This window comes from Melospiza melodia, chromosome 3, assembly GCF_035770615.1.
Source record: "Melospiza melodia melodia isolate bMelMel2 chromosome 3, bMelMel2.pri, whole genome shotgun sequence".
NCBI classification, from domain to species: domain Eukaryota; kingdom Metazoa; phylum Chordata; class Aves; order Passeriformes; family Passerellidae; genus Melospiza; species Melospiza melodia.
Window position 1 is genome coordinate 122169116 of NC_086196.1, and position 16455 is coordinate 122185570.

At 35.7% G+C, this 16455-nt stretch overlaps 1 protein-coding gene across 2 annotated transcripts in view; it reads left to right on the forward strand.

Annotated features, from left to right (window-relative positions):
* The window catches only part of LMBRD1 (LMBR1 domain containing 1), a 67216-nt gene extending 52770 nt beyond the window's left edge, over positions 1-14446 (forward strand). For both annotated transcript variants that reach the window (XM_063152976.1, XM_063152977.1), the window contains exons 14-16: positions 1637-1712; positions 12232-12323; positions 12484-14446. In XM_063152976.1, coding sequence (XP_063009046.1) covers positions 1637-1712; positions 12232-12323; positions 12484-12603 — 288 coding nt within the window. In that variant the 3' untranslated portion in view covers positions 12604-14446. The remainder of the gene's footprint in view (positions 1-1636; positions 1713-12231; positions 12324-12483) is intronic.
* Positions 14447-16455: the final 2009 nt, after the last annotated feature.

Here is a 16455-nt window from a genome sequence, read left to right on the forward strand (position 1 = left end):
GGCTAAGTGTGGAAACAGATCTTTTCAAGTTCTTAACATAAGCAGAAACTAATCATGTAGGTGTAACAGGCTGTATCCAAACCCTTTATATAATAGCTTGCTATTTTCTGAGGTGTCCAAAATGTGTCAGCCCTTGAAGCACATACTGAGTTATTGTCCTTAGTTTTTGTCTCATGCTTGGCCTTGATGCATCCTGCTTTCTGCTTTGGAGTAGATGGGATAACTGACCACTAAAGTTTTCCTCTGGCAATACTTATACTAAAAATGTCTGAAATTATAGGAGTGTTCATGGACAATAGTGATATAAGACCTGAAAAAAGGCATAGATGTTGTCTAAAAAAGCCCATAGGTCTAGCTATTGTTGTATTTAAAGTTCTGTTAATATGGTACAGTGAATGATAAGGAAGGCAAAACTTTGAAATGGCTATGTTGTGGTTGTTTTGTGCTTTTGGTGTGTCCATGGAATTTTACAAGATATGATACTGTTCTTCTGAAAGAAGTGCTGGCTGTGACAGCAGTGTAAGCTGGAATAGTGACAGTCAGCTGGAATACATTCTGGAGATGGGAAACTGCTAAATGCACACTGAATGATGGAAATTTCATGTGTTCTGTTCTTACCCTGTTGTTTGTCTACACGTTCTCTTGTGTTCCCGATCCCTGTGACTGAGTCATTCATTTTAGATCCATTTTTTATGGCAGTCTCCCCACTTTCATGGCCTTGCATGAAACAAAATTAGCTGCATGTACAAATTGCTACTTTTTTGTACAGACACAGAGTTGTTTCTCTTGACTGTTCAAAGTGAAAGCTGAATTTGCTTAATATTGATAGACTTTCTCAGAGAAGTTAGAGGTTAGTTTTATGTGCCCGCTTGTACTGATTGCTGATATGTTTTAAGGAACTTCTTTCAGTCTGAAGAAAAGGTGTTGACTCTTACTGATTTCTTTAGAGGATTTTCTGTTTGGGAAATCATGAGGGTGCAAGGAAGTACAAGTAGGTATATGACCCTTTAAAGTGAATCAAGGTATAAAAAAATCATTGTAGAGCAAAGGATTTACACTGCACTCTGCCAAAATTATTCACTGATTGTTCAAAAATGTGGAACACAGAGTTCATGTTCCCTGAAAGGGTCAGTTTTCCAAAGATTTGGGACATTTAAGCAGGTACATTTGGGTTTTCAATAGTTCACTCAAGCATAATTTTTCTTCTTCCACTCTGGCAGTCCAGGTATGTTGCATGTTACCATCTGCCTTTTAGACCAGAAGTAAACTGTATTCATTATCACTATCATTTCTAACAATTCTGTGATGTCTTCATCACCAAAGTTGATTTTCAGATTAATTTTATGCACAGTTAAAAGGTTTCTTTTCAGACCTCCAGTATATTTTTTACAAGTCTTCAAAAAGAACACAAGCTATTGTTTTGTTAATGAAGTCATACTTAAAAATGTTCTTGTTTTACTGCTCACAGCTTACTGTGCTTATGCTGTTCAAAAATAATACTTTTGATTAGTCTACAAGACTTAAGGGTTTTTTAAATTAATTCACTGGAAAATATATTTGGTTTCTGCATTATCATTGTCTATGGAAGACCACTTCGTGAAGACTAATGTACTAATTTTCCATATTTACAATGCAGAGTAATAAGACAATTGATGGTCAGCCAAGGAATGTGACACTTGTGTCTAAAGACTGTGATGCAGATGCACCTGAAGGTAAGATAAATTAGTTGCTTTTATTTCTATTGTGATAGGTACATGCTCAGCTGTAATAAGCAGCTTAATCTGTCTCGATGGCTTTCATTTGCCTAACATGAAGCTTTGATGTATAGTTAAGTTAAAGCTTACTTTATTCATTTGAAGGAATGACTATTTTTAGTAGAAACTATGGGTAACAAAGCATTCCAGTTAAATTTAAAATCTCACATTTGCTTTAATGTGTATGTAGAAGATCTTAAAAATAAATCCCAGCTGGTGAATAGCTTAGCATTGAAAGTGCACTTCACTGAGTCTGTTTATCATACAAACATGCAGACAAGTATTCTATTTGGTCTCTCAAGGTACTCAGGAAAACAAAGGTCTGAGCTTCTCAGTGGAACTTGAGATTCTCAGTGGAAACTTACAGATAAGAGAACTACATAATTTTTAATGAGATGTAAATGTGGGCTCTTCCATGAGCAACAATAGCAGTAGAATTAGAAATCTTAGATATTTTTCTCTATTTCTCTTAGAGGTATGCTGGGGATAATAGGGAATGATAAATTTTCTCAGCTGTATTACTAAATGCCCCCTTTTTGACTGTTACTTGGGCAGAAGATGTATTATGGTTGTTCTGGAGTTAAGTAATGACTAGCAAGCAGCTGGATAGTGCTGGAGTGTTCCTTGACTTTCTATCTATGCAGACCTTAGTGGCTGATTTTTATTTTTTGAGACTAGTAACATTTTATTTAGTGCTTATTCCTCTGTGGAACTTGAGTAAGGTTGTGAATGACTTCTAGCCTGGTTTTATTAAAAAACCAAGCTAATTGAAGTCATGCTGGTTTTGTTTTTTGCAGTGTTCCTTTACACTTCCTTTCCTTCTGCATATATACGTTTTTTTCACAGCTTGAATTGCAGAAGGTGTTGCAATACTGATAGTACTCTTTAAGGTCACAAACATGTTGATTGCTAACACTGATCTCAGCATAAGATTTGTACCCTTCAGAATGGTCCAGACTTTTTTGAACCCAAGCCTTCAATTGTTCTTACTCTGGCCAACTTTCAGCTCCTCTGTATGAACAGCAATTGTATTATGCACTCATAATACAATTGCTGTTCATACAGAGGAGCTGAAAGTCATCTGTATGTAAAGCTGAAAATGCTTTACAGTGTTGGTTATTTAATAGAAAAGATAAATAGCTGTCCTGGGATTCATAAAGTTAGAGGGTTTTGAGAGAATGATTAAAAAGGGCAGGCCTCAGGCGGAAGTTTTGTTAACATTGCAAATACAGCGAAAAGTTTTCTAAGCAGTAGAGTGGACGTGACAAATAGCACAATAGACCTCTGTAGAACTGGCCTTATTGATTGCAACAAGGTTATTTAATGTATATCTTTAGAAGGTTAGTATGAATGGATCTCTGTGCCTTGTCTCTTACGAACAAGTCTTTGTTTTAACTACCATTATGTGTGTTTCATATGATTGGATAGAATTCTGGTCAATGTGTTTTGCTCTATATGTGATTAGCTGAAATCTAGGCCGAGATGGTTTTATGCTATGCTGTAATGTAACACCCCCTTGGCATTTCCTGTGGATCAGCGAGCTGTTAACATCCGGTCTCCATTGTCCTAACAATGTACTGAGACTGATGTGCTGAATAAATGGCTCATGTCACTGGTCCAGATCTGCCCCGTCTCCGTTTGATTGTAAATAGGTGCCATAGCACTGTCTTCTCCTCTTATTATCAGTATTCTGTAACACCTGATTTTTTGACTGCTTCTTGGAGTTCTTAATACCCACTCAGTTTTTCTTGACTTTTGTTATTGGAAAGTATGGAACTTAATTTATTTTTGTTCTAGAAGAGGTAACTGGACCATTAGTTCTTTGTTCTGAGTCTGTCAAGCCAGGTCTCCTCTGCAAGGCATTCCCTTGTATTAATCTTCAAATTTATTGTGTGTATCTTCGAATTTATATATATGTTAGTCATGTTCCTGGTGGTTCATAGCATTTCCCAAGGGTGATGTTTTCCCCTGTTTTTTTCCCTTAATTAAAACATTAATTCATTTTTTTTGATGGCTGTTCTTAGACGTAATGCAGTTTCAAGTATTTAGATATTTTGACAAATATAATTGTTCAATTAATGTTTAAGCTGTCCTGTTTTTGTGATTAAATAGGGAAACTCTGGCAAAATTTAGAAGAACAAATTTGTTGCCTTTCAAAATGAGATCACTTTTGTCCAAATTGTACAGATGTTTGTTTCTTGTAAGCAGCTTCTTGACTTGGCCAGTATCTGCTGAAAGCAGAATATACTCACTGATGTTGATAAGCTTGTTAGTCTTGACCTTTGTGAGAGAAATTAAAATAGTCTGATTTCTTCAGACTTTGCTTAATTATAGAAACTGGGGTTAGATTTAAATAAACTTGCTCAATTCCACCCATACTTGAATTTTTTTGAATATTTGTAATACTTTACATGATTTTCTTTCTTAGTTTACTTTCATCAATGGAAACAATATGCTGATGCTTAAAACTAGTCTGCTGATGTACTGAACAGAAGTTGGTTTGTGTAAATGATGGCTTTGGTTTGTCATCATGTTGTTGCAGTGGCTATCTCTGAGTCATGGTCTCCTTTCTTAATAGAAGAGAGCTGAACATGTTGATATGCTGTTCTGTGCTGAGCTGGTAAAAGTAGAAAATGGGTGGTTTTTTTTAAATGTGAATATCAATGTGATCAAAAGGCTTAAGTAGAGTTGTGTTAACTGCAGTTAATACATTCAGGCCATTCATGTATTTTTATAACTGAAAGAAAAGTTTATTTTGTAACAATCAACTCTTTAGAAAAAGGTGCATCAATGAAAACACTTCAATGATTGTTTAATCGAGTCAGTTTTAGAAACTGGAGATGTAATCCTTACCTTGGAATACCTGCAATTTTTAATAGCTGCTAACAAAACTAATGAAAAGTTGATGCTACTCTTTTCTGTGATCAGACAGAGCATCTTGACAAGGCAGATTTATTTCAAAGGTAGGAACTAAACTTTAAATACAATTTCTCTTATTTTTAGGGATATTAGATGTAGGCAAAAATATATGCCAATAACTTTAAGATAAAGAAAGGTTGGTCAAGTACTTTCAGTTTGAATTGCCTTCTTTGGTACTAGGGTTTTGTGTAAACCAGTGAACTATAACTACATGCAAACGTTGATTTGTCTCCTCAATTAATTTTGTTCCACTTAAACAGATTTAATTCTAACAGGTGTTTTTCCTTAAACATAAAGCAAGCAATGACATTTTAATGGCCGTGCTGATAGATAAGCTGAAAGCAATCTGCTGTCTTACTGAATGCTCGGATGTTGGAGATATGATCTCTACTTACTGTTACTAAGTAAATTATTGGTTTTTTTCTGAGATGGTAGAAGAGACCTGATCAAGTTGTAACAGCTAATACTTCAGGCTGTATTGGGCAGTGTTTCCTGTAGATTTGTTTCAAACAAATGTTTTGCTTGGTCCAAAGGACAATTTCACTTCCTGGAGAAACACAAGGCAGTTAAAATGCAATCTTACAGAAAACACATTCTTGAGTATTTACAGTTATATATATGTTGTAGCATTGTTATCTGCTTTCATTCAGCAAAGCTTGTCTCTATTTACTCCTGATATGCAGGAGGTAAATCTGTTTTATACTCAGATAAGGGCCATAATAATGTAACTACATGAAACAGAATAAAGACAAAAAATAATAGAGCAGGGTACATCTTTTAAGTCAAGTACCTTTTTTTAGTTAATCATCTTGCACAAAAAGTTTGTGTTTTGGTTAACTTAAAAGGCTCTTTAAGTAGTTTTTCGGGGGCAGCAAATTATTTTTGTTCTAAGTTATATTTGTTACAGGCAAAACAAGCTCTAGTTTTCCATGTTCAATACAGTTGGGCAAAAATATCATTTGATGACTGTTCTCAAAGCTAATGACAGCTGAAATGCTGGGTCCACAATTCACTTGAATATAAGGTAAAGCAAAGAAGTTCAATTATTTGATTAAACCTCTTGGCAGCAGGATTAATGTGTTGAAAACTTGGTATAGGTTTGCCTTAACAGGTTAATGGGATTTAATGTAAATGAGCAATGACTCAGCTGGAGGCCTGAACTATGAGATCTGACAAACACTATCTTCCTCTTTCTAGATTAAAAGATCTAGTTTTTAAGCATCACTCACTTGAAATGCATAACTTGCTCTGAATCCCCCTTGGATTCTCTTCTTTCATTGAGGCAATGAGCCCTGCCCAAGGCCTGTTAGATGCTGGGTGCAGTCTATCTGCTTGGCCTTTTTCACAGACCTGAGCTGATTTGGAGCTACATGTGAAGTGAGAGAAAAAAAAATCTCATTTCTTAGGCTTTGAAATTACTTGATCTGTGTTACCTTTTAAGACACACTTATTAGGTAGAAGTCAAAGTGTTCAGGACCTCAGGCTTTTATTTTTGCCTGAATAAAGATTGGATATGGACATTACTCAAGCTGGAAAGGAGGCCCAAATACAAATGGCAAAACAGGGGCATATTCTGTTTATCTTCTAGAGAAATGCAGATGTGCAGAGGGAAACCACAAACAAGTTTCTAAGAAGCCTCTATTACTATTGTATTAGTAATTTTGTATGAAGAGTTGTATGACTATAGGTTATCACTTCCAAACTGTCGTTCTAAATTAATTAATTTGAAAAGTTACGGAATGCTTAACATAAAGTAAGGATTTTAGTGATTACTTTAGATTTTCCTGTTGCTTTGTGAATGACTTCCCTAGTACTTTACCCTGAATCTTTACTTAAACCTAACACTTTAAGTCCTCTATAACCATAAGAACTCCATATAGATAAGCACAGTGTTGCATATCTAAACACAGAAAGCCCTTTTTGGCACCTGTAAACAATATGAACAGCTAAGACTGCTATAAATATCTTTTTGCAGTACGTTGTTCACTGACATGGAGGTCTAGATATGTCAATTCCAACAATTATTTTTCCTAAAGGAGGAGGTTTTGGGAAGAATGAACTTAAGTAGGTTAGGCTGATTGCTGCTTCCTTTGTAGAGTTTTCCATCTGTGTTCATCCCTAGAGTATTGGCTTTGATGTTTATCACTGGCTACATCTTTATAATAAGAGTTGTTTGCCTCTAGTTACTTTAAAATAAGGTTTTCAAGGGAGACTCAGAAAATGCCTCTTGAAGAACTTGAAGTTTAAGGTGGCAGCTCATAGGTGTGAAGTAACAATTATGGCTTGTGTTAAAACCCATGTGGCCAGTGCTTGTAATTAACCTCAGCTGTACACAATGTTTCAAAGGATCTCTACTTTCAACAAAAGCACTGAGAATACTCTTTCCATCAGCAGGCTGATCCAATGGTTTATTGCTTCCCTGTAGAAACTGGGTATTTTCTCTTTGGAATTAAAGTGACTTCAGATTTAGCTTTTGGCAAATGCTGTACCTTTTCACTTTATGCATGGACTTGTAGCATTAGTATTTTCCTCACTTGAGGGTACTTAATAAACATTAAAATCAAGTCATCTTTTAAACTTATGCAAAATGAGATTAACAGGTTTAGCTCTTCAAATCTCATTAAATGTTTTTCACCTAGTCTGTTAATACATGCAAATCTTAGCACCCTCACAGATCCTCTGTAACCAAAGTGAAATAGAAACCTTATAGCTGGATGAAATTTAACATTATAATGCCATAACTGTGCTAGGATGAACTCCAAATCAAAAACAGCCAAAAAAGGACTGACAGACTCTCTGAATGTATAGGGGGAAGTAGTGAAAACTCTTGCTATGTTTGGATCAAGTTTGTTTCTGCTTGGTCATAAGATGCAGAACCTTCTTACTACAGCTAAATCCTTCATTCATACATAAATGCAAATCCTGTTCCTGCATGTCACTTCATTTAAATTTGACTGTTGGGGAAAAAATGTGACACTCAGATCATTCAATAGGATATTATTTTTATTATTTAGCATTAAGTTACTTTGATTAGTGACTTTTTTCTTTTTTCAGCACAGAATTTTGGAGGATCCTACTGGAAGCCTCCTTATGCTATAAAGCCCTGCCATAGCACTGATGTGACTTAAAAATTCTTGAGCCATTTAATGTAAATATTTATAATGTGTAATTATCATTAAGAAATTTTGTGACTGCTGCAGTTGTTCATTTACTGTAAAATAACTCCAAATAGCTATTGGTTATCTAGACTTGTAACTTTTGTTACAAAATCAGATCTATTTGTTATAAAACCAGACTGATTCACATTGATTACATCATTTTTTCTGTCTGTCTAGTTTTATATGAGGTTGTGATTGATTTGCAGATAGACCATGAGAAGTACCATACACAATTTACCTGTAGCTTGAAGCACTGAAAAAACACAGTTTGCTCTCTAAATAATTTGTCCCAAATAGCTTTTTCCTGCTCCTTATTAGTTCCTGGTTTCCAGGTTTCTGGCTCCTCCTTAGCCTGCTAAATACTTTCCTTTGTCAGGATTTGATTCCAGACCTACTGAGCAGCTTCTGTCGAATAAGAGCTTTTTGGACTAGGCTTATCTGGCTAGACTTTTGGTCTCTACAGGTCTCATTTAGGTGCCATCTCACTACCACTTCCAGCTGAGCAAGAAAAAGCTGCACCAAAGCCAGACAACTGGGATGAAACAGGAGGCAGCTTTTTTTGCTTGTATGTTAGACCTAGATTTTAGAAGGTTTTAGATAGCTGCAAACTGTTGTTTAACATCTGAGTGATTTGATACTCATGCTTCTGTTGTGCTCTGTAGTACTTCAAAGTGCTGTCAGCTTGAAGTGTTGGAAGCTTAGTGATTCACATCTCTAAGTGGGGAGTTATTGTAGCTACTTACAACCAGTTGGGAAATATTTTCAAATCCCTGCTATATGTGAGTAGTATGTGTTCCAATATGCTTTTCAGTCTGATAAGGGATCAAAGGTGTAATTTTATTGCAAAGTTAACCTTGAAGCAAGTGGTGCTGAAGCTGTTTAATACTGGCATTATTGTGAAAGCTGAATGAGCAATGAATTGAAATTTAAACAGTTTTTGGGAGAAGTTAGCTGAGAGAAAGATAACTGGTATAGGATGCCACAACCCAAAAGTTATAAAAGCTTTGTTTATGTGATTAATTTTAGCTTGTGAAACCGGAGAAGTAGCAACAGTGGAGGGGCTGGATTGCCAAGTGCAAAGACAGGCTCAGCCACTGAATGAGGCTACTATTAATTCTGTGTGTATATGTGTGTGGGCATATATATCACAGCAGAGAAGAATATGGAATAAGTGGGGATATGCTCAAATAGTATATTAAAAAAAACACTTGTAGAAACTAATGACAAAGGGGCAATTAAGAATGTAGTAATAATTTTTTGGTGTTTAGCCAACAAGAAAAGAAAAAAAATCCTGTATTTGTGACTGGGAGAGCTGTTGCTGTCATTCCATGAATCTATTTCCAGAGAAATGAAGAAGTGATATGTGAATAGTGTTTACCATAAATTTCTGTGCACTTTTGAATTACTGGAGTGACCTGAACACTATGAATATTAATCAAGAGGTTAGGTTGTGAGATGATAAGTACAAATTGGGGAAATTTTTAATATACCTGTTAGTATCCTCCTGTAGAGACTCCTGAAGCTTGCTTTGTCTCAGCAATTTCATCTGTGATACAAAGCCATACCTAGAACCTTCAAAGAGCAGCTCCTTTTTGCTATGATTTGCAAAAAGCTTGATTTATTGACAGGAAGGTTTGGATTTTTTGGAAGCAAGGCTGTATGAAATAAGTATTCTTGGATACCTGAAGCTATGCCTTCAATGCTTCTAGGGTCTGAAATTTTGCAGTGCTTAGATGTTCAAGCACAGTAAGGATGCAGCTTGTCCTTTGGAAGTAGTTTTGAGTGTATTTTAAGTAAAACTAAGTTCTGCTTGAATCTGGGGACATGGACTTCATCTGTCTTTGGATAACGTTCTCACTCTGGGGTTCTCCATCCAAAAATACCATTGTTATTTAGATTTGTGTTGTCTCAATATCTGCCTTCATGTGATGACTTTGAGTAACACACAGGATCACCTAAGAGGTCGTCTGGTCCAGCCTCCCAGCAAGGGGCAAGGAGTGCAGGTTGCTCACATCCATCCAGCTTTGAATTTCTGAGGGACTGCCTGCTTCAATGTTTGCCTACGCTGATTGCCTCTCCTACTATTTCTTGGTGCAGTTCTGTCATCTGTTGTACTGTTATGCAGCTCTAGGAGGAATCTCATTTAATACTTTAAGTCTCTACTAGACAGCAAAGGCAGCAGTAAGACACACCTGCTTCAAGGGGCTTGAAAACAGCCCTTTCCTAAATCTGACCATCTAGTATGTTGGACCTCTGCTCTTTATTTCTCCCCAGTTTGATCTATGGATTTACAGAGGGTATAATCTGTTTCATTGTCTAGTTGATTAATAAACAAGTAAAACAAGTGTACAGTATTGACTTTCAAATAATGCCAATGTTTATAAATTACATTGTTCACAACAATTTTTCACTCTTCCCTAAGAAACCATTTCCTTCTACATACTTTTGTGAAAGCTTACTGTGTTTTGAGATGTATAAAACACTGACCTCAGCAGTAAGTTCTCACAATTTGAGTTTTCTGTGCACACAATCATGTTTTAGACTTTAATATTTGGCTTTGAACAGAATTATCATTGTAATTCATCATAAGCTAGCTAATTCACTTCCTGAAAGAAGCCTTAATTTGAAAATAGCACATTAAATATAACTATTTCTTACCGTAATGAAAAACTTTATCAGTGGACTCAAAACAAAAAAATAGTTGACTCTTCTAGTAATGACTATTTGTAGTTGTCATTCTTCATTTTAAAATTCTTTTGTCTTGAATCCTGGCTGTTTAGCTTTGTTCCTTGATCAGCACTACATATGTACATGGAAGATACTGTATTTTTTAAATGGTGACATTTTAAAAATGAAAAAAAAAAAAAATACAGTATCTGTTGGAGGCTTGGTAGCTTTCCATGTGTACTTTTGTTCCACATGATCAAGAGACATCTAATACTCACATTGATCATTCTGGATAGTAAGTAGCTATCTTAATTTAGGCTGTTCATTATAACTTATTCTACATTGAGTCATATGGAGGAATCAGTTAATGAAAAATGTCATGTCAGCCTATTAAGTAACAATTGTTCAGAAACAATAGCTAAAATTTAGTTATCGTCTCCTGTAGTGTTGCACAGAAATATTCTCACAAGGTCAAACTATTCCAAAATATTTATCATAATCTATTTAATCCAATTATTATGAAGTGCCATCTGAAGATCTTTTAGTTGTTTTTTAATTCAAGTAACCAGCTGGAGAGCTGCAGATGGTATTGACAATATTATCTTTAATTCTGAAGTATCTTCACTTCACTGGCATTTCTTCCTTAGATGGCTGTGGGAAGTGAGCTGTGTAATTATAAAAGTAGTGTATCACTCAGAGCTTTAGAAGGCAGGAAATCTTTACTTCAGCTGCTCCTGGGGAATATTTCCCAACTTGGGGTCTGAACTCAGGGACAAACAGGCAGTTTCTGGGTTGCTTACTTTCTCTGGTGTTCAACGTGTTTGCACACCAGTTCCTGCTCTGAGATGACCTTTAGGTGGTGTTTGAAGCATAGTAAGCATAATATAAAAAAACAAGATGACCAACCAGGAATTGATATTTTAGCTTAGCCTGAACTCAGTGCATGCCCTTCCTTGCATTTGAGAGATGACTGAACTGGCTTGTATGTGCTGCTGGCCATCCTCTAGCATGACCCCTTGAATGCCACAGGTTCAGTGTCCTGTACAAGCCTTTACTCTCTCTATCTGCGTCTTGAAAATTCCTTGCAAATTTGATTCTTAATTTTAAAACCTCCCGGTTAGAAATGAAGGACAATACACCTGCATCAGAAAATCCTACTTTAATATTCTTGTTGTTAGAGAAGTAAGGTTTAACCAGTACAATCAGGTCTTGTGTACAAATAAGACTTCTGTTATCTGGGTTGCAAAAGGCCCAGTACATGTTGGGAGTTTCTTTGTGTACATGTAATTAATTGATATTTGATTTTTTACAAAGCTTATGTAATCCTGGTAGCAGCACAGTTTTTCAAAGTCCTAAAATGTGTGTTTTAATCCAGAACCTGCTTTGTATGGCTGTGGTTTATATAAAATGGAAAGTGAGTTCCCTTTTGGACCAATTCTAATTAATAATTGACACATCTGCATGGGAAATTGTCCTGAGTAGTAATAGGGTTACCTATGTAACTTGTAGCTTTGTGTAACCTGTCATGGTCACTATCCTGTAACAAGTGTCCTTTTTGTGTACATTCTTGGTGGTAAATGCTCCTCCTCCTTGGTAGGAGAGTGAATTAGATGTAATAGAGTGTAATTGTTCTGCAGAGTTAAATATAGCTAAATGTTGCTAAAATATTACTCTATGTTATTAAGATGGTTTTGTTGTTCTGTGTTAATCAGTACTATATCCTTTCAATTTAGATCAGTGTATTGTCACTCGGACGTACCTCTTCCTTCATAAATTTTGGTTCTTCAGTGCAGCCTATTACTTTGGGAACTGGGCATTCATTGCAGTAAGTACTTGGAATTTGGAGACCTCTGAATCGAGTTGGGTAATTTACAGTAATTGCCATTGCATCATTTGCATCACCACACTACAATTTGTTTTACTTATATTGCATTTATATGTTCCTGAACTCAATAACAGTAACACTTTTTATTTTCAATTTGCAGGTCTTTTTAATTGGATTAATTGTTTCATGCTGCAAAGGCAAGAAATCAGTCATTGAAGGTGAAGTAGATGATGATGATTCAGATATGAGTGATGATGAACTGTCTGTTTATTACCATTGACAGCCTTTTACCTTCAAGATGAAAAAATGTAAAATTACGTTGAGAGTCATGCCCATGTGGAACTTGTATCCAGATAAGCATCTTTGCACCTGTAAAAATAAATGAAATGAGTGTACTCACTTAAAGGGATAAAAAACCTGAATATCACTTTGAGTATCACTGTTAAATGAGAACAAATGTTGAAGCTGACTTTGAGTAATATATAGAAAATATTGTTTTATGATTAAACATATATGTAACCTTCTGATGTATAATTTGATGAACTGTTGTAACTATTTCATAATTCACAATGCTTTTCTGTTCACTTAGGTTTTCTTAAATACTTTCATGCTTAACTTGTAGGACTTTTTTATTCATAAATACAACTAAAATCCTGCAAAACAGTGCAAATAGTGCAGGAAAGATTTGGATGAAGTTTACATTTTCAGAAGGACTTAACTTCTGCATTAGTTTTGCTGTAACTTCTGTATAAAACTAGAGCTAACAAGAGACTTTCCATTAAAGTATGCCAAAAATATTGTTTAAATGGTGAGTTTCCAATCTGTGAAAAATAAGTAATTTTCATACTGTGATTTCCACTGAGTTACCATGGAAATCCGCTGGTAACTATGAGGTGGCTTTTGCTCTCTCAAAGGAAATCATAGTGTAAAATACAATATTCAGCACTGATGCACTGTTTTAGTATGGTTAAGTTCTGAAACTTCCAGGTGCCTGATCTAGTCATAACCAATGGAATAATTAAGATGTGATTAATTTTTAACTTATTTTTCTCTTTAATGCAAATGGTCTAGTTTGAAGTTCTTTCAATATTTAAAGTAAGTGTTGTCAATTTGTTTACAAACCAATATGTTTATATAAACACAGTTCAGAAATATTTTTGTCATTCGTGTTGTCTTTGTAAATTAATCCTATTTTAGCTATATAGTTACTGAGCTATATTTCTAAGGATGAAAAAAATCTTCATATATCCTGTGACGGACTCTGAAAGAGAAAATGTTTACAAGGACAGGCTTTTAAGCTTCTAATGCTACCTGAGGGACATTACAGTCTATGCAAGTACATGGAAAGGTTATTAGTCTTTTTTGTAAGACTAATTGTTAAATAGTTATTAGAATGTAGGGTAGTTATCAATATTATGTCCTGCTTTCATGTTTGCAAACACTAAAGTTATCTCAAGAACAATCTGCCTATTTCTGCAGTATTTCAGAACAGCAGGCTCTCAGGAACTTCTGAATTCTAATTCAGTTTCACTATTGGAGAAGATTTTGGGTGAGTTTTGTAGGTCGTGCAGGAACACAAGGAACCGATGTTTGAACTATAGGAACAACAAAACCTGATATCTTTTAACAAGCCTTGTGTGCCAACTGCTCCAGTAATATAAATGTTGATGTGGCAATGTGGAAGAATCACACACAGAATAAGCTGAGTTGGAAGGGACCCACATGGATCTGGAGTCCATCTCCTGGTGTTGCAGGTGGCTCATAAGCTGAAAATACATAGTCAGGTCTGCTCAACTGATGTCAATCAGTCTGCTTGCTATCTATGTGACATTTGAAAGGACAGAAATGTATTCAAACACTGAGAGTAGGTACTGAAATTTGACTAGGCAGTCTGAGCTGTCTGACTAGAATTAGCTGAATATTATTTAAACATGACAACTGGAAAAGCTTGCAAGGAATTAGTTATAAGGAGTTCAAGTAATTCAAACAGAAGATAGAATGTGATGTGACTGTCTGGAAGCTGCATCAAGAGCATAGCAAGAACCTGGAGTATACTTATTTGTAGATGCCCTAGTGGAAAGCTTACATGAGACAATTTAAATAAAGTTAAATGCTCAGATGTCCTCCTTTCTTTCTGGGTTTTATTAATTTGCCATCTTCCATTTTAACCAAAAATTGTCACTTCCTACTTACAGGTTTGTTCGAAACACAGCTTTGCAGAATTATATCCATTCTGCCCTAACTTTGCCCTGGGGAGATCACTGCTCATTTGGGGAAGATTGTTGGGAAGGTGTTGGTTTTGTGCCATGCAGCTGCTTCCTGCTATGTGCAGGCCTAGGGAATCACTGACCAAGATGCCTGGCCACTGCCTAGGTACATTTTGTTATAGGTCACTTATGTTTCTAGCATTTCCTTAATTTCCTGCAATTTCTCCCCAGTCTCCAGTTCTGTTTCCTGTCTAAATAATCTATATGCAGTAATACAGTCATCTGCCTTTGAAATGGTGACTGTCTTTTTAATTGGAGGACTGAGTAAGTACCAGATCTTTTTATCCAGATATTAATCAGATTTATAAGCAGCCCATTGTTAATTGCAGCTATCAAGAAGCAGGCTTCTCTAGGAGAGTTCAAAAGTTACTTCAGACATCTGCTGTCACCCTCAGTCATAGAAGCAGTAAATAACTGCCAGCATTCATAATCAGAATTATTCGTCACCTGCCACTTCCTCACTAAAATTTTTCAGGAGTTCAATGAACCATTTGACTGACAAGGTTTCAAAAGATTTTCCATGCACTAATGTAATTTTAATGAATATCCACTCAAGAACTCATCTCTAAATACTTCATGTGATGGAAACTTGACGTTTTAGCTGTGCTGTGCCTTTAAAATGAACTAGAGGTGTTTTTGAATTTTACTGAGTGAACTCTGTTTTTCTACATCCATTATCACCCAGTCAAGAAACCTAGCAGTGAAGTTTAAGACAGCTGTGACCTAAAATACTTGGCTTTGATCAATACTTCCAAGAAACAGAACTTCAGTATGTTTTCATTCTAGTTGTCTCTTGTGTGGTCTTTAATACTTGCAGTTAGAACAATTCATTACTTTTCATCCACAAAGTGCTACTATAGCAGCACATCTACTCATTTAGCTGTTAAATATGAAATGATAATCCAGTTTTCTGCAGTTTTAGGAGCAAATTTGAACTTTGCAGTCATGTTACAATAGTGTTCTACCTTGCAAGCAAACATTTAATATCTTCAACTGAGTCTTCTGAGATCTGTTTTCTGAACTAAAGTCACTAAAAGACATCAGAAATTTTTCACTACTTTCTTTAAATGAGTGATATTTCAAATCCATCTCTGAAATGTGAGGTTTCAAAACTTCTGTAGTGCTGTTGTCAGACCTGCCTTAAGTTACCTTTGTTGTTGCACTTCTCTAGTTAGATTCTACCATGTTGGAGGTTCATGACCATTTAGAAACTAGATAGCCTTAAATCTTGCGGACATGTCAAATAAAGCAAGATTACTCAGAGTATGTTGGATAGAATTCAACAACATGTGCCAAATAGTTTCTCATTTTGCTATTTGGACTGCAGTGATTGCTAGTTTATTCAGAGTTCCAGGTCATAAGTATGATAAAGCCTGTAATTGTTTGCTTGTTTCATATCTGAAGCTGAGAGTGTGCTGCAGATTTCCTGCTGATTGTCAGAAATAAGTGAAAAGCCTTTCCTGGTAAAGATGAAAAGAAATACCTGCTAACTTTTTTGTATTTTCTGCTTTAATTTCAGGAAAAATGATTGCAGAGTAGGCATGAGATTTTTGCACTGAATATTTTAATGTACTTCTGGGTAGAGTGTACCTGTACAAGAGCCACGCTGCAAAGGATGGTAATTGCATGCTCAGAAAATTTGACTATTTAAGCTGAAAGCTAATGAACCTTTTCAATGCTTATGATTTGCTTCTGAATAATCAGTGTAGACATAACTATGCAGTTTTGTTGAGATGTCTTCTACTGCTTAGAAACTGTATTTCTTGGATTGTCAGCTGTTATTTGGCTTTGTCAACACAAGTTAGTTCGACAGTTTGAGTTGGCCTACAACAGAGTTTTGAAAAGCATTGCCCCCCTGTAGAAAC